Source organism: Kogia breviceps, chromosome 13, assembly GCF_026419965.1.
Source record: "Kogia breviceps isolate mKogBre1 chromosome 13, mKogBre1 haplotype 1, whole genome shotgun sequence".
Classification (NCBI taxonomy): domain Eukaryota; kingdom Metazoa; phylum Chordata; class Mammalia; order Artiodactyla; family Physeteridae; genus Kogia; species Kogia breviceps.
Window position 1 is genome coordinate 1036988 of NC_081322.1, and position 22043 is coordinate 1059030.

Genomic DNA, 22043 nt, shown 5'->3' on the forward strand with positions numbered 1-22043 from the left:
TGCCTGCTAATGCAGGGGACACGGGTTCGAGCCCTGGTCCGGGGAGATCCCACATGCCGCGGAGCAACTGGGGCCGTGAGCCGTGGCCGCTGAGCCTGCGCGTCTGGAGCCTGTGCTCCGCAACAGGAGAGGCCATGATAATGAGAGGCTCGCGCACCGCGATGAAGAGTGGCCCCCATTCGCCGCAACTGGAGAGGGACCTCGCACAGAAACGAAGACCCAACACAGCCAAAAAAAAAAAAAAAAAAATTCTTATTGCCCACTTGGTTCTAATCCAATGTGAAATCTCTGTATTGCCGTTGTTAATATCACTGATTAATGGTTGATTTTAAAGTTAAGGCATTTCATTTTCTTGTCTATGTTTAAGTTTTAAATAAACACCACCAATCAATAACATTTATTAAAGTTGTGCACTTTAAAATGTAGTAAAATGGATACTTTTCAACGTTAGTGGTGGATCTTTAAATTGATCATTTTTTTTCTGAAGGCAATTTGGCAATACGAACTAAAAGACTAAAAGTTGTTTATACTCATTGAGCAAGTTAAAAAAAATAAATAAAATAAAATTGTGCATTTTAAGTTTTTTTCCCCCAAAGCTTATGCTTAAGATACGTTAAAAATAACTAAAACATTTTAATTAATTAAAAGCATGTGTTGCTGTTCACCATAGAATCTTAAGCTGAGAGAATGTTCAAGAAATCATTTCACTCTTTTTCTGAGCTTCAGCAGGTTTTTACATAAAAACTACCTTGAAAAAAATGTGGTATCTATTTTCTTTTGAAAGTTCTCTTGGGAAGTAGATCATATCAAAGTTTCAGGGTTTTCGATAGATACACTTTCAGGAGAGCTGTGATTAAAATACATCTTTTGTTCTTAAAGGTTTTATGTTTTTTCCAAACATCAGAAAATTTCTTTCGGCCGTAAAAACACTTTTATCTTTGCAATGACTTGTGAATTAGGCTCTTTCTTGCTCGATGTCTTACATAGATAGCTATGGGATATAGTATAGCTTTTATTCACCGTGATACAGGGTCAAGTTAAGTCTGAGATGCCACATTGTGTGCGAATGTGCGTCAGCGCTCCCAGATCTCTCTAAGTCTCAGTGCAGTTTCACTTCTGAGCACGTATGAGGTTTTGACATTGCTGCCTTTGCTGCCGTATTGAGCGTCTGTTTATTGGCACTGCGTGCAAAGTGTCAGGGGACAGAGAATCTTAGTGATGGAGAAGATCTAGGAGCCTATTTAGTCCCAGCTCTTACTCTCAACAGGCACCTTTGTTTGTCTTCCTCCTCATCTTGGTAAAAATTCAAATCCGACCCGTCACTCCCGCACCCTGAATTCTGTGATGCTCCCCCGCTATCGGTAGAACCGAGTTCCCGCCCCTTAGGGTGACGTGTCACATGCCATGTGGCCTGTACCATCCCGCCTTCCCTGTCCCCTTTACTGATGCTCTGTGTTACCAGGAGAGGGAATATATTCCAAGGGAGAGAGTTAGTCTGGAGTCCGGAAGACCTGGGTCATGACCCCGCCTTCCTTTATCAGCTCTGACTCTGTGAGCTTGTAGAGATTGTCTCACATTTCTGAGCCTCCCTTTCCTTCTCTGTAACAGGGGAAGGGAAATTCTCATCTCCCAAAGTTGTAGTAAGCAGTACCTGGAATAAGGTGTGGGTGGTGCCCCCCCCTGAGGTTTTCTTAAGTTCAACTACATGTGTGGACTCACAAGGCTACCACAGGACACGTTTCTCGCCTTCGGGGCAGTGGGAGGCGTTCCCCTCAGCAGTTCAGGCAAATGGCAGGTCCTATACCCCTCTGGGGACCCTCGTCTCCCCATGTGACACGGTTCCAGGTACAAAGTGCAAGATTCGTATCTGGCAGGTGCAGGAGCTACCCCGAGAAGAAGCCTCATGCCCTAAGCAGCCAGTAGCTCTTGGGATAATTCTTTGGCATAGTTTCTAGGGTTCCCCACAAAGACCTACATTCAGGGAAGTTTAAAGTATGGCATCCTCATCTAATATTTACAGCTCATTCAAACTTCCTCCTAGTCCAGATGCAATATACCAACCAAGGATCATTTTTACCATCGTCAGTGTTGCCTAGCAATAGAATCAATGCCTACCATCTATCTACCTGGCTTCCAGGGTAACAGGTCTACGTGGTCAAACCAAAGGTCAGATTCTCAAGCAAAGGAAAATTCTTGTTAATCCTTTCATCCGAGTATGCTGCAGACCCAACCAGGGGCCTCACACGTTACAGTTACCGACGCGTGTTAGTTCATTCCTGTATTTAAGAGCTTACACTGTGAGTCAGACACTGGGACCCCAGTGGCAAGTTAAACATATATGGTGCCTGTCTTCGTATTGTTTCCTACACCTGTGATGCCCCTAGTTCCTTTCAGTGCCTGGAGAACTCCTATTCATCCTTCAAAGGCCAGCTCAGATGTTACCTCTTCTCTGAAGTCCAGCGGCACTCTACTTCCCTCGCACTTTGTACATGTTACCCTGAATTCATGGATTGGCTTCGCGAGTCCCTGAGTCCCCTACAGTGATATGCAGATTTTGTGTGCAGGTGGGAATGTATGTTTGAAGAAAGCGGCTAACGCTTTCATCGGATTTTCAAAGGGGTCTGAGCCATCCCCTCCCTTTCCCCCCCTCAACTCCCAAGAATTTAGAACTGCTGCTCTGTTACGAGCATTTGTTGTATTCTGGTTTTGTTATTTGTTCATAGATGTATATTTCCCACTGGAATGTGAATACCTTGACAGAGGGACTGTACGTACTAATATTTTCTGTCAGCAGAATGCCTGACTCCTAGTAGTAGACTTTTAGGAAGTATTTGTTGAAAGAATCGATTCTTAATCTCTTAATAGACTCAGCAATTTGAGTGAAGCTAGTGGTGCAGCATTTCGTAATTGTTCCTACTTCAGTCCTTGGGAGTCAAAATTAAATGTCCACCCTCTTCCATGTTACAATTGCCCTTTTATGAGACTCAGAGTTGATTGGGGAAATCAAAGAAAAAGGGTTCATGTGAGGGAACCATTTAAAAATGATACATTTGCATCTTAAATATTTTCATTTAAAACATGCAAATGTACCTTAACTTACGAGTATTTTAGTATGGAACTAATATCTTTTTATTGCATATGAGTCTGCTGCTATGGACTCTTTCAGCTTTTTTCACTTATGCCATCCTAAATTCATCATCCAGAGTTTCCAGTGTAGGTTTCTTTAAAGTGGAATGAGAAGTTAGACACTGAAGCAGTCTGATTGCAGAATTCTAGATTTTTATTCTTTTTCCCTCGCCTCAGTTTTTTTATAGTTGTATCTCCCACATTCCACCAGTGATTTTGTTTTTCAATAACTGACTTTTCCTCTACACTGAAATGTTTAGTTTTCAGAGGAAGAGCAACTCCTATCTCCTTGGTTTATGTGTTTGATTAAGTTATGTAACTAAAATAATGTGTAACAAAATAACATGTTCAGTTAAATTATGTAACTAAAAACACATGCATAAGGTGGCATAAACAGGTCTGTGATCAAATACAGTTGATCCTTAGCAGGCAAATGGTCCAGTCGATTGGAGCAGAAGTGAGCAAGTGTTCAGGGCGCTTTAAGCTTTCACAAGATTCAAAGGCATTAGGAAGACCAGAAGCATGTTTGTATTCTGGTTAGGTTGTATTTTTTTTTCCGGGATAAATTATTTTGAAATGTCCTCATCATCCTGCCTCCATTTCTTCTCCCCTTAGACCAATTTAGATGAAAATAGTGGTAAATTTAGATGAAATCTTCCCAATTTAGATTAAAAAAGAGGTAAACCATGGGAAAGTCTCAGGTGTCTATATTCCTACAGGAAAAGAAATGAAACCATTAAAACAAAAACTGGGAGCAAAGAGGAGGGGCTGCTTCATTGTAAGGATGTTCTAAGCATAAATAATAACGACAGAGTGGAGCTTCATTTCTCTTCCCTTGAGTGTGGCCTGGGTTTAATGACGCACTTCCAAACGGTAGAGTGTGGAAAGACAGAAATAGGAGCTCTGCTAGTGGAGGGACCTTGCAAATGCCACCTTAACCAAGTGATCAAGGGTGACATCCCAGGGGTGAGTCGTATTGATACAGTGTCTTCTCTGGGTTTGGGGTGATCAGAAGTCTCCTCAGTGAAAGACCCCCCCCCCCCAAACCCATAGTCTCAGTCTAATCTTGAGAAAATACCAGACGAACTCAAGCGAGGGATATTCTGTAAAATACCTGACCGGTGCTCTGCAAAAATCTCAAGGTCCTGAAAAACAAGGCAAGGCTGCCACAGAGCAGAGGAGCTGAGGGAAACGTGACTAAACGCTGTGTGTCGTGAACTGGATCCTGGAACAGAAAGAGAGGACTTTAGTGGAAAAACTAGGGGAATCCAGATAAAGTCAGTAGTTTTGACAGATCCTCCCTGGTTATGTAAGATGTTAGCATTAGGGAAAGCTGGGTGAAGTATGTAGGAAAACTGTTTCTACTATCTTTGTAACTTTTCTGTAAATGTAAAATTACGCCCAAATAAAAAGTTTATAGAAAATAGTAATGAGAGAAATCACAGAAGAAAGGGTTGGATGACTTGAAATTTAAGACATGTTAACCAAATTAGAGGCAATAACACTGGAAAAGTATTTGTCACAGATTTTAGACAAAGGACTGATATTCTTAATACAGAATATATTTGTACAGTTTAATAAGAACATACTGACATCTCACTGGAAAATAGCTGTTGACCATGATTCACAGAAGAAACACAGTGGCGAATAAATATGAAAGCCAGTTCAATCTCACCAGTAATTAAAGAAATGCCAGTTACAGCAGTATTGAGAACATTTTCACCAATGACATGGAAAAATGATAGTATTCAATTCTGAAAAAAAGTAAGTGGAAGAATTATGGATTGGTATAGCCTTTCGGGAAAGCAGTTTGTCAATATAGGAATTGAGTTTTAAAAATATGCACATTGGGACTTCCCTCGTGGTGCAGTGGTTAAGAATCCGCCTGCTAATGCAGGGGACACGGGTTCAGGCCCCGGTCCGGGAGGATCCCACATGCCGTGGAGCAACTAAGCCCGTGCGCCACAACCACTGAGCCTGCTCTCTGGCGCCCGCGTGCCACAACTAATGAGCTCCCGTGCCACAGCTACTGAAGCCCGCACGCCTAGAGCCCGTCCTCTGCAACAAGAGAAGCCACCGCAGTGAGAAGAAGCCCGTGCACCGCAACGAAGAGTAGCTCCTGCTCGCCACAACTAGAGAAAGCCCGCGCGCAGCCACGAAGAACCAATGAAGAGCCAATGCAGCCAAAAATAAATAAATAAATTTTTAAAATGCGCCTCCAACGGGAGAGGCCACAGCAGTGAGAGGTCCGCGTACCGCAAAAAAAAAAAAAAAAAAAAAAGCGCATCATTTGTGCTTGTAATGTCCCACTTACAAGATTTCTTTCCCAAGGAAATAATCAGATCTGCATACAGATTTTCTAGGACTGTTCATCACAGGGTTGTTGATAATGAAATACTCAAAACCCAAATATCTAACAGTGAGGGAGTGATCTAAAAAGTTTTGGCATACCTGTGGAATAGAATGGAGTCATTAAGTATCATGATACAGCTAAATAAAACAATGAAAGCAAGATACAGTTTGTGTATTTCCTCTGATCCCAGACTGTGTGCCTATGTACAGCTGTCTCTCTTGAAAGGCTGGCAAAGAAATACAGTCATGTAGAAAAATAGCTACCTGTCCTTGGGTGGTAAAGAAAGGATTAAAAAAAAAATTCTATTGGAGTATGGTTGATTTACAGTGTTGTGTTAGTTTCATGTGTACAGCAAAGCGAATCAGTTATACATGTACACATAGCCACTGTTTTTAAGATTCTGTTCCCATATAGGTCATTCCAGAGTACTGAGTAGACTTCCCTGTGCTCTGCAGTAGGTCCTTATCAGTTATCTGTTTTATATATAGCAGTGTGTGTATGTCAATCCCAGTCTCCCAACTTATCCCTCCCCCCCCTTAGGATAACCGTAAGTTTGTTTTCTACACCTGCTTCTGTTTTGTAAATAAGTTCCCTTGTGCCCTTTTTTTTAGATTCCGCATATAAGCGATATCATATGATATTTGTCTTAGGAATAAGTGAAGTTAAGTCTGACTTAACTTCGCTCAGCATGACAACCTCTGGGTCCATGCAAGGATGGTTTTTATTTGCTTTATACCTGCCTGTGTTTTCAGAACTGTCCACAGTGAGGCTGTATTACTGGTGCCATCAGGGGAAAAAAGAACACTGCAAGTAATGTGGTTAACGAGTGTCTCTCGTGCTTTATGCTGATGGAATGAAGAGAGTGGCGCGGTCCCGTCTCGTCCTGTAAAGCGTTGCCCTCCTCTCTCCACCAGGAGGCTGCTGAGGCTGCTCTCCCTGCCGCACGAAAACTGGGGTGCTCTGGTGGGTGAGTGGTGTTGCCACCCCAACCCCTTTGCTAGGAAGCCGCTTCACCCACGAGAGGGGGACTGCCTCACTGGAGACTGCTTCTTCTTGGTGAACTTAAGACATGATTTGCAGCAGCCGAGGCCTGAAGGAGCCCCAGCGGACACGCGCTGCCTTTCTTCTGAGAACCACTTAGAAATGGTAAGAGGTCTTTCGAGATAAATGCTCATTTAGAGGTCGGTTTGGAAAACTGCTTTCCCCACCCTTTTCTTCATTCAGGGCATGTGACAGACGGTTCTAAAGACCCAAATCCATGATTTTCAGTTGCTCTGCTCTTTTTTTTTTTTTTTTTATGGAAAAAGCATGTGGCCTTAAACCAAAACAGCCGCGGGCGCAGGAGGAAGAAGGGGAAGAGGACTTCTTCCCACGTAGACTTGGGAATGTTACCGTTTTACAAACCAGAATGCCCTCCCTCCTTGCTTTCAGGACAATATTCCATAATCCATGTACATTTTATCCTCACAGTCTGACTTAAATTAAATGTGGGGCTTCTCTGGTGGCGCAGTGGTTGAGAGTCCGCCTGCCGATGCAGGGGACACGGGTTCGAGCCCCGGTCCGGGAGGATCCCACATGCTGTGGAGGAACTAAGCCCGTGCGCCACAACCACTGAGCCCACGTGCCACAACTACTGAACCCCGCGCGGTAGAGCCTATGCTCCACAACAAGAGAAGCCACCGCAGTGAGAAGCCCGCATGCCGCAACAAAGAGTAGCCCCGGCTCGCGGCAACTAGAGAAGAGCCCGCGTGCAGCGATGAAGACCCGCTGTAGCTGGATAGATAGATAGATAGATAAAATGTGTTCTTTGCCTTCAGGATATGCACTGTCCTGATAGGTCCAGGTATTTTCCGTGTCTGCCCGCAGTCTAGACTTCTGCTAGTGTCATACAGTCAGATGCCATCAAGGCAAAAGAGGAAGTGGAGAAACCCAAGCGTGGAAGTAAAGCTCGGACTGCAGGTTCCAAGTTGATGCCTAACGAGCGAGGTCAGGCAGCTCCTGCTCTCAGAGTTGCTGGGGGGAGAAGGCCATTTCCTCTCACGGCAGAGAATACGCGGTTTACCTTACTTTAAAAGAAAATCAGTGCCATTGACTTGGCCCTTGTGAGAAATCATTCCCTGGATGGCAAGTCAATACTGATGTGATTTTATTTATTTATTTTTTTGGCTGCATTGGGTCTTAGTTGCTGCGCACAGGCTTTATCTCTAGTTGCAGTGAGCAGGGGCTACTCTTTTTTTTTTTTTTTCCAATACGTGGACCTCTCACTGTTGTGGCCTCTCCCGTTGCGGAGCACAGGCTCCGGACGCTCAGGCTCAGCGGCCATGGCTCACGGGCCCAGCCGCTCCGCGGCATGTGGGATCTTCCCGGACCGGGGCACGAACCCGTGTCCCCTGCATCGGCAGGTGGATTCTCAACCACTGCGCCACCAGGGAAGCCCTGATGTGATTTTAAAAGTTAAGAAAATCATTGCCAGAGAACCTTCATTTTAACATCTGATTATTGGTAGGAACAAAAGCATTGTGTGTTAAATTTCATTTAGAACTCATTTAATTTTTGTAATGAGAACTGAGCCACCCTAGGAAACACGCAGCAGTCTGCAGCTCTTAGGTTGTCAGCTAGTTTATAGAACTGTTTTCTAATTTGCGGGAGATTAAGTAAGTTTGTCAGATATCGAGGTTAAGCTGTTATCTGTTTAAATTATGTAAGTATCTCATCTTTCACCATAAACACAAATCCCTTTACCATTAGGTTTATTTAAAATTGTAGTACTTTACTGTCTCTCGCTCTCCTCCTCTCCCCAACTCTCTCTGTATGTGTCTTTACCTGTAGTAAAATCATAACCCTTCATATTTCCTTTGATCTCCACTGCTTTTCAGTGTGTATACGTGTGTGTATTAGATAATATATATTAGATAAAATGTATGTATATATTCTAATGTGTATATATAAATATGTATAAGAACAGCCCCCCCCCCAAATTCTAGTGCTATAGCCTTCTATATTTTTAAAAGATAAATGGTAAGCACATAATATAAATCTATGGTATAATTACATTTAATATGGTTAAAGTAAAATTATATTTTAATCTAAATTTCTATCCTAGTACTTTATGTTTTATTCATTTTTATAATTAAGCTATACATTTTTTTTTTTTTTTTTTTTTTTTTTTGCGGTACGCGGGCCTCTCACTGTTGTGGCCTCTCCCGTCGCAGAGCACAGGCTCCGGATGCGCAGGCTCAGCGGCCATGGCTCACGGGCCCAGCCGCTCCGCGGCACGTGGGATCTTCCCAGACCGGGGCACAAACCCGCGTCCCCTGTATCGGCAGGCGGACCCCCAACCACTGCGCCACCAGGGAAGCCCTAAGCTATACATTTTTTAAATGTTTGGAAGATATGAGAAGAGGAGCGGGAAAGATTAAATAAGAAAAACCATGAGTTTCCTTTCTGATGAACTCTGCCTTCTGTATGGAAGTCGATTCCTCACATTTATGTCTTTATCAGTTACATGATGCCATTTATAAGAATTCCTCTTAATTGTGGACAGCCATCCCACGTGTTAAAGGAAGACCCTTTATATTGAGACGTTACAGTTTTTTAAGTATCAAGGAGACTGGGAAATTACCATCATGCCAAGCTGCTGTTAACAAGATTGTTTTCAAGGTAGCCTAGATGAAAGTTTCACTTTAATTACATATTGCTGCAGTTGAAAGAATATGCCTGTGACCAAAATAGTAACATAAATTTGGAGGGACTCCTTAAACAGTACTCTCAAGGGTTTTGTGGGAACAAGGCTTCTCTGTGCTATTGAAAACCTGTTCCTCATATCACCCAGTCTAGCCATCTAGCAGGGTTTTGAAATGTCACATGGCGACACAGCATCCTAATGGTATCTCTTGGGAAACATTTTTTTGGCGAGACAATATCAAGGGTCCTTAGAAATGGAAGCAACACAAAAGAAAATAAAAACGAGGACAGGAGACTGATTCACCTCTCCGAGCAGCGGTGCCATCTTGCAGATATATTGATTTAATCAGTCCACAACAATGTCTGTCTTTCATGTTTGCTCTGTAGAGTTCCTACGCTGCTAGGCTGCTGCTTTGCGCAACTTGCTTTATTATTTCCTTTAAGCATAGGTCAAGAAAAATGCACTGCAAAGCAGAATTTCTCTTTAACAGAATTAAAAGCATTGTAATATGTTAATTTAAAAGGTCAAGGGCTTCCCTGGTGGCGCAGTGGTTGAGAGTCCGCCTGCCTGCCAATGCAGGGGACGCGGGTTCGTGCCCCGGTCCGGGAGGATCCCACGTGCCGCGGAGCGGCTGGGCCCGTGAGCCGTGGCCGCTGCGCCTGCGCGTCCGGAGCCTGTGCTCCGCAACGGGAGAGGCTGCAACAGTGAGAGGCCTGTGTACCTACCACAAAAAAAAACAAAACCAAAAACAAATAGAAAACAAAATAAAAGGTCAAGACTGTTTAGCTTCTCAGACATTAATGGTGCATTCTGTGCGGTAGTAGTAATTTCTGCCTCTGCTTGTGAGAGATTATAAAAATCTATTTTAATTGTGGAAAAGGATTTTAAGAGATAACTCACCTCACCATGAGAAATGTATATTTAATTCTGCTTAAGGAGTATTTGATAATGAATTACTCCAAAGCATATCTCTTGAACTAAAATATTCATAAATGACAAAAAATAGCATAAACAAAGTCCAACACTTATTCCTTTCCTTGAATAACCCCATATGTGTACAGTGTGTCATTTGTGCCTCTGTGAACGTGACAGTATATATCTTTGCTTTTCAAAAGACATCTACTGAATATTTATTTCACAATATTTTTCATTTCACCATAATAAAAATTTTGCGTCTTACAACAGGTTGATGATAGAGGTGGAACCTCAGTCTTTTATAAGATTCATATTATTATTCTAGACAGAAGTACATAAGCCACACTGATGACTTCAACCTATATTTTAAAGAACAAATGAAATTGAACAGTGGTATTTTACCTGGCGAGTATGACTAAGAGTTTTACCTTTTTTTTGGTTATTTGTTTGTCTTGTTAAACCCATGAGGGTCTCTCTTTTTTGTTTTTCTTAGAATAACGTGTTGAACTTTGTAAACCTTCCCAAACATAAAACATAGAATTATGAACTTCTGTATACCAGTCATCTTGATTCATAAAGTATGCTTCACCTGCCCATTTTATTTTTAGTTTTTCGCTGAAGTGCTTTAAAGCAAATCCCAGACATTATGTCATTTCACCCCATACGGATTGTTGTTTTTCACATGAACACAGTGTCATTTTCACACCAGACAAAATGAACACTCGATGGTACAATACCAGGCCATATACAGATTTTACAAATTTTATTAGAAGTATCTTCTAATGTCAGTAAAATTTGTTTGAATCAAAATTCACACATTTGGTTGTTTGAAGTAATTTTTTTTTTTTTTTTTTTTTGCGGTACACGGGCCTCTTACTGCTGTGGCCTCTCCCGTTGCGGACGGAGCACAGGCTCAGCGGCCACGGCCCACGGGCCCAGCCGCTCCGCGGCACGTGGGATCTTCCCGGACCGGGGCACGAACCCGTTTCCCCTGCATCGGCAGGCGGACTCTCAACCACTGCACCACCAGGGAAGCCCTAATTTGTTTTATCATTGATCAGATTTTAAAATCCTGATTACCCATGTGTTGAAAAGGTAGCATTTTATTTTAAAAACCAACCAACAAAACCCACTTTTTCTGCTTCATTGAAAGACAAAGCAAAATGTGCTATAAGAGCAATGATAAATGAAATACATAACAGCACCTGAGAAAACATTTTTTGCTTCGAATAGAAAAATCCCTTCTTAAGCATTGCTATTCCAACAACCTGTATTAGTTTTTAGTAAAGCCCTTAGTATTTGGTAAGATTTAATGAGGATAGTCTGATTTAACTTGTACGAAATAGGATCCTTTAAAAAGTGTCTTTAATACCAATTTGGAGCCATACAGATAGATTTTATTGTAAGAAAGCATGAAACTGCCAAAATGTGAAACTTTACAGTTGAGCATGCTTGGTTTCTAAGCTGTCGTCTTCCTATAACCTTGCCTGGACCTAAACAAATTGGCATCTGCCTTCGTTTCTATGTCTGTGGCTTTTGACTTTTTTTTGTTTTTGACCTCTAACTAAAGTAAGAACTGTATAATAATCTTTTTACATTAAGATCTAATAATGCACACACAGAGACACAGATGCACCTCAAGTAGATGTTTCTTAAAGAACTACTTACACTACGTTTGAAGCACGGTGATATTTTCTGTTCCATTCTATTTCATATTTCTTTAAAAATTCAGGGTGTCACCCACTGAATTGATTCTATGAATTAGTTTGGAAAACACATGGCATAGTGCTTAGGAAGCATAAGCTCTAGCATCAAAGGGACCTGGATTTAAATATCAGCTCTATTAGTTACTAGCAGCACATACAGACAAAAAACGCTATACCTTTGTGGGAAGGTATGGGTTTTCTGCCCATTTCTTGAATGACGTGTGCAAAAAGTGTATTTTATTTACGTAACATCTGCCTAGCAGTGGCCCACGTGCCAGGGACAGTGTTTTACAGCACTCCGTTTTAGATCCTAATAAACAGCTCTATGAGTCAATACTACTGTCGATTTCATCTTACAGATGAAGAAACCGAAACAGGTTAATTAACTTGCCCATGTTTACATATCTAGTAAGTAACAGAGCTGGGATTTGAACTTAGGAGGTCTGGCCCCAGACTCCAGGCTCTTAACCACCATGATTTTAATTATAATATCATCTCTTATAACAAACTATAAGTCAGTAAGATTTTTTTTATTAAGGTGTAATTGACGTTTTACTACTTTTAGGTATGCAACATAGCGATTCAGTATTCGTATGCACTTCAAAATGATCATGACAGTAAGTTTAGTTAACATCCATCACCATACATAGTTACAGAACTTTTTTTTCTTGTGATGAGAACTTGTAAGATTCACTAAGGCAACTTTCAAGTACGCAATACAGTATTGTTAACTATAGTTGCCGTACTGTACACTACAGCCCCATGACTTATTTTATAATTAGTTTGTACCTTTCGACCACCTTCACTCATGTTTGCCCACCCCCGCCAACCTCTGTTCTGTATGTCTAAAAGATTAGTCTTCTGTTTTCTTAATAATTAGGTGACTGCTAGCTGTTTTAATCTGTATCTCCAATGATAAAGTTGGATTTTCAAAGTTTAACAGTGTTTCAGGAATTTGTTCCAGAATGCTCTCTTTCCAGGTACAATGCGTATCTTAAGTGGAAAAATAGAATTATATGAATGGGTTAGGTATTTTTAACTTCCAATGGTGATTATGAATTATAGATTCCTTTTACATAAGTTGCACTGGACTAGGAGTCAAAATAATATAGGTTCAAGTTCTAATTCTTCTGTTTTCTAGACACATGAGTTGGGGCAAGTCACCGACCCTCTCTACCTTTGTTGCCCACCATGTGCCTGTTCTAAATGACGTTCGGAGGTGCTTTTTAGAAATGTAAGATGCTTCTTGTTCAAATCACGTGGCGACGTGCAGATTATCGGGAGCTGACTAGTTTGGAGACATCATTCTGTTCATTTGGTCTTTAGACTTGAAAAAAGTGATCTCCGTGCATGTGAATTATGCATACAAGCTAAATGTATTCCCAGTATTTAGTAGATGGCAAAATAAAATGTAAAGTTCAATGTATACTCTAGAGACCATGTTAAAATTATATATTCCTTTTAAGAAAAGCTGAATGACATTTAAATGACATTTTTCTGTTCTACAGAAACCAAAGGCAAATACCAAAGTAATTTGTAAGCGTTGCAAGGTAATGTTGGGAGAGACTGTGTCATCAGGTAAGAATTTCATAATAAAAAAGCCAAAATGATTGCCTTCTTGTTAAAAAAAAAAAAAAAAGTAGAAGGAGATTTTATAGGAAATATATATGAAAGATAGACCACTAATACATGTTGTAGAATTGATGCTTTTAAAAATAGAAATCAACTAATATATCATCCAATATGTCAAGAAGTTTGTGTATTTTGACCTTTGTAAGTACATAGTACTGAGTTTTAAGCATGAAGAAGTTGGGTCATTTTCAATATTTCATATCTTCTTTGTAGATATAAAGCAATAGTATAAAGCTTGTACTTGGGTCTATCTTAAGGAAGATTGGAGCTTTTTTCTTAAGAAAGCTCTTCAGTCAGAAGCATTGCTTGCCAGAGATGATGGAGGAGATGCTCTTCCTGGCTGTTGAGTGCTTCAGGGGCTGTGTTTTGAGGCTTGGAGGTTGGGGGTGCAGAGGACCTGTTGAAATATTCTGCGTTTTATGCTCTCTTCCTTCCTTGTTCTTTTTTCCAATAGTGTTAATTATATTTTACATAAAGCCTATGTTACACGACTTTCCAATATAATAATGAAATCCTGAAAATTAAAAGGCATCCCTCTTTAAAGATATGGTTTAAAAATGCCTAGAGAGAAAAAAAAAAAAAAAAAAAAATGCCTAGAGAGCTACGGCATGCTCTGTGAGCTTTGTGGGTGAAGAATATTTGTTTTTAATAGAACTAATTAGAAGATGTGAGTTAAGTGAAGCTCTTGTGCTCAAGGGAAGGCAGATGGTGGCATTTGTTTTGTTTGCTTTTTAAGATCATCAGAGTCACATAACTTGCTCTGAGAGAACAGGAAGAATGAGTAGTGATAAAGGATGCCGCCCTCAGTGTCATTTTTGGAGAATGAAAACAAGTCCTTTAAGCCATGACTTAGAAAATCTTAAGGCTTCCAGTTTAAATAAGGTGAATTGATTTTTTTTCATGCTTTTCTCTCCTCCCTGAAGCCCAGTTAAAATGTCAGTTAAGGAATAAAAAAAGAAGGACATCCACAGAGACAAAGAGAAATGGGGAGGAGGCAACAGTGATGTGAACCAGAGGTGGAAGCAAACTTCCTTTGGAAGCTGTAGAGCTGAGACGGGTAGGAACACACTTGCAGTGTGGAGGAAGCTGCAACCTTGGTGTCTGCAGAAGACCAGTTAGATAAGGAGTGAGCCAGTTCTCACTGTAGATCCCCAGAACTGGCCAGAGTTTAGAGGTAGCAGGTAAGAGGGACGAGGGCCTGAAAGCAGGATGATTAATGCCAAGTTTGTATATGGAGCCATTAGATTCCTAAGACTCTGTCTCCGCTTGCAACTTGCTGATGCTCTCAAGGTAGGAGATTGGAGCAGCCTTTCTTGGAAGAAGGGAATGGAAGTGTACTAACCAGAGAAAAGATCTGCAGACACTGATTCTCAGGGGTCATGTAACAACAAAAAAAATGAGCTTATATTCAGCCATCCTACTCTTACCAAGCCTTATATCCACACACAAGAGCTCCCTCTCAGCATTTTACTACCTTACACTTAAATCTGAAGAGATTGCTGAGAATCAGTAAATATTAAAAAGAGTCCAAAGCAAATAAATAATCAAGTAAACAGAGTAGACGCATTGAGAAGAAACAAATTATGCGTAAAACAGAAGAAAATCTTTTAAAAAACCATAATAAATGTCCTTGGAGAAATGAAATAATATTATCTCTATAATTCGGAGAATGTCGAATTAAAGATGTAATAGCTTGAAAAAAACTAACCAAAGGACTGGAAAATAAAATTAAGGAACTATTTCAGAAATCAGGACCAAAAGACAGAGGTTGAAAATTGGAAAGGAAATTTCAAAAAAAAGAGGTAAGTTTCCTGAGGTTAGGAATACTGCCTCTCTCATTTATCACGGTAACCACAGCACTTAGATCAATATCTGGCACATAGTGGGTACCAAGTAAATATTTGTTGAATGAGTGAATGAATTGAGCCTTTTAGGGCATCCAACATCTAGCTAGGAGAAATTCTAGAAAGAGGGAATAGAGACAACAGGGTGGGGGAAATTATCAAAGAACAAAAATACCAAGAACACATTAAAAAGGTATTTCCCAGAGCTAGGGCTTAAGTTTCTCAACTGAAAGAGCCCACGAAGTGTCTCATATAATTAATGGAGGGGTGACAGGGAAGCTACTTAAAGCCACGTAATTGAGTGATTTCCAAACGCCAAGGATGAAGTTTCTAGAGAGAAAAAAGCAGGTAATGTACAAAGGATTAGGAATTAGAATGGCACTGAACTTCTTAATAGCAGTGTTGAAAGCTAGAAGACAATGAAGAATGCCCTCATAATTTAGAAGGAAAAAGATTTTCAACCCAGAATAATTCAGTAGACAGTCAAAACTGTCAGTCAAGTATGAAGATGATAAATACATATTTGGAAATACAGGGTCTCAAAACATGGACCTCAAAGTTACATTTTCCTTAGGAATCTACCATAGGGTATGCATCTCCAAAACTAGGAATTTAACCTCAAAAGAGAAAGTGTGGGATTTGGGGAACAGACTGTCCAACACAGGAGAATGAGATAAGGAAGTCCCCGTGTGAGGGACGTACATCAGGCATTACAGCCTGGTTTGAAGCAAGGGGAGAGAAATTGTAGTAAAGACTTTTTCAGTTATACACTGAAACTGGTAAATTTGTTGAATTGTTTGACTACGTGTAACAAATAATCTTGAGACAAGCCATTTCATCATATGGGAAGAATTAACTAAAGGTGTTTGGAAAAACGAAACCCATGAAAAAGAAAGCAGTTATGCGCTGCAGGAAAACAGAAGGTTGAACAAAAAAGGAAGCATTTCCATGGTATCATTATGGTCACAATAATGTGAACACTGAATATCAATTTAACCAAGAATCTTTATGATGTAATATGTAAGTATATTAGGAGGTCATTGTATGTGAATATGTGTGCGGGGTGATGTAAGAGAGCTATATCCACATCTACTCTAAAAGCAAATTAGTAGGACTCTAATTCCAAAAATGGTGGCATCAAGAGAATGGATAGTTCTTCTCTGTAGGAAACAAGTACTGAACTGTACAAGTTCAGAAGAACAGCTACTAGAAAATAACCAAAATGAAGCAATGATTTGAGAGGTGTCGTTATCAAAAACCGCTACCGCCTTGGGTTAGAATGGCAAATTTGTGACCCTTTTTTGCTTGGGATCATTGACATACTTGACACGCCCCCCAAACTTGGGCAGGAAAAAAACCCACAGCTTTGTTATCTATAGATAGTAGGTTTGGTTCAGGGTAGGCAACGGAGAGAGTAGAAATTTAAGAGGGATAGTTTGGAAGCAAGAGGGCCGTTGAGGGGCTGAGCTGATAACTTCTTAACCCGGCTCTGGCTGATTGCAAAACTACACATGCATACAGTAGATGCCAGGGAGTCCAATAAGAACTGAAAGCTTGGGGAGACCAGAAAATTTGCTGTGCCTTTGATTGCATTCCTCAATTCACACACAGCTTGGGCAGCAGAAGATGGAAGCCTTAATGGCTTGAGGCATTTGAGCAGAACCTCTCCCCAAATCTGCGGATAACCAAACTGTGCAGAAACAGTGAACACTGTCCACGGAGTCAGGCTAGACAAAATAGAACTGAGCAGAGACATTCGTGACCACACACTGCAGGAAGACATATTTCCCGGTTTAAGTCCAAGCTTGGTAATTGACCTATAAACCAATTACCCTTAAAAGGACAGAGCAAGGGACTTCCCCGGCGGCCCATGAAGCGGGGAAGACTCCCCCTGCCTGCCAATGAAGCGGACACGGGCTTGGACAGTTTCGAGCCCTGGTCCAGGACGATCCCACATGCCACGGAGCAACTAAGCCCGTGCACCGTAACTACTGAGCCTGCGCTCTAGAGCCCGCGAGCCATGGCTACTGAAGCCCACGTGCCCTAGAGTCTGTGCTCTGCAACAAGAGAAGCCACTGCAATGAGAAGCCCGCGCGCCGCAATGAACAGCTACTGAGCCCACTTGCCACAGCTAGAGAAAGCCAGTGCGCAGCAACGAAGACCCGACGCAGCCAAGAATAAATAAATAAAAATAAATTTTTTTAAAAAAGGACAAAACAAAATCCAGAATTGGTACAATGTATTACATACAATGGCCTACTTTATTACAGAAATTATTAGCCATGCAGAGAAAGAGAAAGGAGTGACTCATACTCAAGGAAAAAGCAGGACTCAATAAATAGGTGCTGAGTAAGCACAAATATTAAATTAGGAGACAACGATGTTGAAGTAGCTAATTATAAATATGGCAAAGAATTTAAAAAAGCAAAAAACCTCTTGAGTGAACTAATAGCAAATCTCAACAAATTGGAAACTTCAGAGAAAGAACCAGCTGGTAATTACAGAGCTGAAAAGTACAGTAACAAAAGAAAAATTCACTACATTACTAAAACCTCATATTTGAGGTGACAGAAGAAACAAAAAATGTTGAAGATAGATGAATAGAAAGTAACCAATCCAAAGAACAGAGAAAAAAAATATCTCAACATGAAGAGAATATCAGAGATTTATGGAACAATATTAACTGTTTCAATAAATGTGTAAGTGAAGCTTTAGAAAGTGAGGAGAAAAGGAAAGGGTCAGGGAAAAATTGTAGAAAAAAAATGGCTGGAATCTTGTCAAATTTGGTGAAACATTTTAACTTTTAGGTCCAAGAACTGCAGTGAATCTCAAGTAGGATAAACACAAAGAGCATTTCAGCCAGGCACATCGTGGTCAAACTGATAAAAGCCAGAGGTGAAGAGAGAATCTTGAAAGTAGCAAGAGAAAACAAAACATCACGTATAGGGATTTCATTACGCATTAAGGCCAACTTCTTACAGAAGTAATGACGGCCAAAATACACTAAAGTGAGATATTCAAAATGCTGAGGGAGGGGCTTCCCTGGTAGCACAGTGGTTAAGAATCCGCCTGCCAATGCAGGGGACACGGGTTTGAGCCCTGGTCTGGGAAGATCCCACATGCCCCGGAGCAACCAAGCCCGTGCGCCACAACTACTGAGCTTGTGCTCTAGAGCCCGTGAGCCACAACTACTGAGCCCGCGTGCCACAACTAGTGAAGCCCGCATGCCTGGAGCCCATGCTCCACAACAAAAGAAGCCACGACAATGGGAGGCCCACCCACCGCAACAAAGAGAAGCCCCCGCTTGCTGCAACTAGAGAAAGCCCGTGCGCAGCAACGAAGACCCCACACAGCCAAAAATAAATAAATAAAATAAATACATTTATTTTTTAAAAAATGCTGGGGGGAAAACCAACAAAAACACCTTTCATCTAATCTATATCCAGCAAAGCTCTCCTTCAAAAATGAAGGCAAAATAAAGACATTTTTCTATAAACAGATGGAAATAATGCATTACTAGCAGACAATGCTAAGGAAAGTTCTCCAGGCTGACAATGCTAAGGAAAGATATGGTAATTGGAATCCACAGAAGGGAATGAAGAGCGAGATAATGGAAAATATGTGGGTTAATTAGCACAAAAGCAAACTCAAAAGAGGTTAGCATAAAATTGAAAAACACCTTTTCCCTGCCATTTGCCAGTTCTTTAAAAGTAGAACTTTTGATTGCTTTGAGAAGTAAGGACAGAAGTCAAAGACTGCACAAAGTAAGAACCTAGTAGGTGACTGTACAAAAATATGAGACCCTGAATGGCCTTACCATTCACCCTCACACAGTAAAGGTGAATCAGAAGTGAAACAAGCCTGTGGCATTACAGACAGGTATCACTTCTTTGGGACATTAGGAATTTCAAATCTTTAACTTAGTCTGCGTTGGACTAGACATAGTGCCGTGGGCCTGGGAAAATCAAATGCAAGTCACCTCTGGAGGAAAATACCTTCATTGTGAAACTCATATTATTCCCACAAATAATTTGTCAAGTGCAGTGTTTACCATACAACCAAACATAAATAAGCACACAAGTAAACAACATCCATCCACAAGAACTAACAAAAATGGCAAACAATAGAAACAGACTTATGTTATTGGAATTATCAGATGTAAACTGTGAAACAACCATGCTTACTATTTTTAACAATACAGAAGAAAGGTTTGAAGATATCAAAAGGAAAAGGAAACTCTAACAGTAAGCATATTTGGAAAAGAATTTCTAAAAAATTCTAAAAATTTTCTTAAAAATATAATTGAAATTTAAAACTCAGTGGGTAGTTTAACGGCAGGTTAGGTACAACGTGGAGAATGAGTTAATGAACAGAAGATAGTTGAGAAGAAAAATCTGTAATCCAGCACAGAGACACAAGAAGGTAAAAAATATAGAAGAGAGGGTAAGAGACATAAAACACAGGAGATCTAATGTATGTTTAATCAGACTTGTAGAAGGAAAAGAGAAATAGAATAGAGCATAGGCAATATTTGAAGAGATAATTGCTGAGAATTTTGCAAAAATGGTGAAGGACAACAGTTGGAAGTCCAATGAATTCTACTTAGATGAGGCCCAAGTAAGAGAAATAAAAAGAAGTCTGTAGCTAGACATATCAGTGATACGGCAGAAAAATAAAAACAAGAAAAGAAAATCTTAAAAGTAACCAAGGAGGGGCTTCCCTGGTGGCGCAGTGGTTGGGAGTCCGCCTGCCGATGCAGGGGACACGGGTTCGTGCCCCGGTCTGGGAGGATCCCACGTGCTGCGGAGCGGCTGGGCCCGTGAGCCGTGGCCGCTGAGCCTGCGCGTCCGGAGCCTGCGCTCCGCAAGGGGAGAGGCCACAACGGTGAGAGGCCCGTGTACCACAAAAAAAAAAAAAAAAGTAACCAAGGAAAAATGACATCACCTCCAAAGGAATAGCAGAAATGGAGGTTTGAAGACAGTGGAATGAAATGGAATGATAGTGTGCACAAAGGTTAAAAACCGCTAACCTAGGATTTTATATCAGGAGAAAATGTCCTGCTACGAAAGAATCAAGACAAAGATAAATATATTCTCTGTCAAACGAAAGCTAGGATAATTCAATTCGAATGGTTTGGTTTCTTATGAAAAGAAATTTTACCTGTATATTAAGTAAAAGAAAACGATCCCAGATAGAAAGTCTAAGTTCAAGATGGTAAAGAAAGTGGTAAATTTGTGGGTGACACTAAATGAATGTGAACTGTGTAAATCAATAATACCTTGTGGGATTAAAATTATGGAATTAAATTATGGTTTAACAACAGCTGGGACAAAAGGGATCCCTTTATAATGTTAAAAGGTTCAATTCTGCATCTAATAACATGCCTTCAAAATAGTAAAGTGAAAAATTGGACTTGAAGGGGAAACGTATAAATTCATCATCATGACTCTAGATATATAATAATCTGTTAAACGTTTAAATTTGTTTTTTTGCCTTTTTCTGTGTGTTATACTGAGCAGTTGTAAACATTTATAGAAAATCTGCAAGGAACAACTTGCCGTCTTATTAAAACAATTAAAAAATTGTTAGCACACCATTTTTAATGACTGTATATAATTCTCTTGCCTAAATGTATAGTTGTTTATTTAATCCAACCATCCTTTATTTTTAGAAATTTCAGTATTTTTCTATTAATATTATAAGCACCTTAATAGATAAATGTTACAGATATCTGGGAGTACTTCTTTGAGATAAATCTTTAAGCATTTAATTATGGTGTCAAAATATATAAACATTTTTAAGGCCTTCACCAAATGGCTTTCCAGAAATTTATTATTTGCACTCCTGACAGCAGAATGTAAGTGTATCCAATTCTCCACATCTTCATTGCTGCTGCACTTTATCATTCAGAAATATTTTATTGATGCTGAAAAATATTTTAATTTCCATTTCATTACTAGTGAGTGAACATTTTTCATGGATTTTTTAAAAAATCCAAAATGGTTATGTTTATATTCAGTTCTATTAAATATTTAGTTTATTGTTTAAATTTTTCTGTAAATGAAGGACTCAGATAACCAGATTTGGTAACAATTGCACATTAATCGACTCATCGAGATTCTGGGTAAATATTAACGTGAGGTTCACAGCTTCTGTTCATGGGCTTTATTTTTTGTTGTTGTTTTTTTTTTCCTTGCGGTACGTGGGCCTCTCACTGTTGTGGCCTCTCCCGTTGCGGAGCACAGGCTCCGGACGTGCAGGCTCAGCGGCCACGGCTCACGGGCCCAGCTGCTCCGCGGCACGTGGGATCTTCCCGGACCGGGGCTCGAACCCGCGTCCCCCGCATCGGAAGGCGGACTCTCAACCGCTGCGCCACCGGGGAAGCCCTGTTCATGGGCTTTAGAATACTGTGATTAAAAAGCCTTTTTCAGTGACTCGCAGTTTTGTGGCCACTAATGTTTCGGTGAGTGGTCTATGGCTGTGACATGACTGGTTCTTATAACCTTGCACACGTGTGAGCAGAGTCTTGCTGCTCCAGGCTCACCTGGCCGCGTGCTCTTCTAAAACAACACCGAGTTATCTGGAGTCTCAGACTGTCTCCTTGTACTCGTCATTGCTTTGTCTTCTGACACTAAGTCATTCTTGGAAAAACTTTACTAAATAGTAATTGTACCAGTATAACGAATATTTGGTTTGGAATGTCTTAATTTGAAACCAGCATGTCCACAATAGAAAAATTAATGTATTGGGGAGATCTTTTAATATTCTTATTTTTTGTTTCT

General features: G+C 40.5%; 1 protein-coding gene across 3 annotated transcripts in view; it reads left to right on the top strand.

Moving 5' to 3' along the window:
- The window catches only part of UBE3D (ubiquitin protein ligase E3D), a 194251-nt gene that overhangs the window by 16967 nt on the left and 155241 nt on the right, over positions 1-22043 (top strand). For all 3 annotated transcript variants that reach the window (XM_067011252.1, XM_059083753.2, XM_067011253.1), the window contains exons 4-5: positions 6394-6625; positions 13294-13363. In XM_067011252.1, the coding sequence (XP_066867353.1) occupies positions 6394-6625; positions 13294-13363 (302 nt within the window). The remainder of the gene's footprint in view (positions 1-6393; positions 6626-13293; positions 13364-22043) is intronic.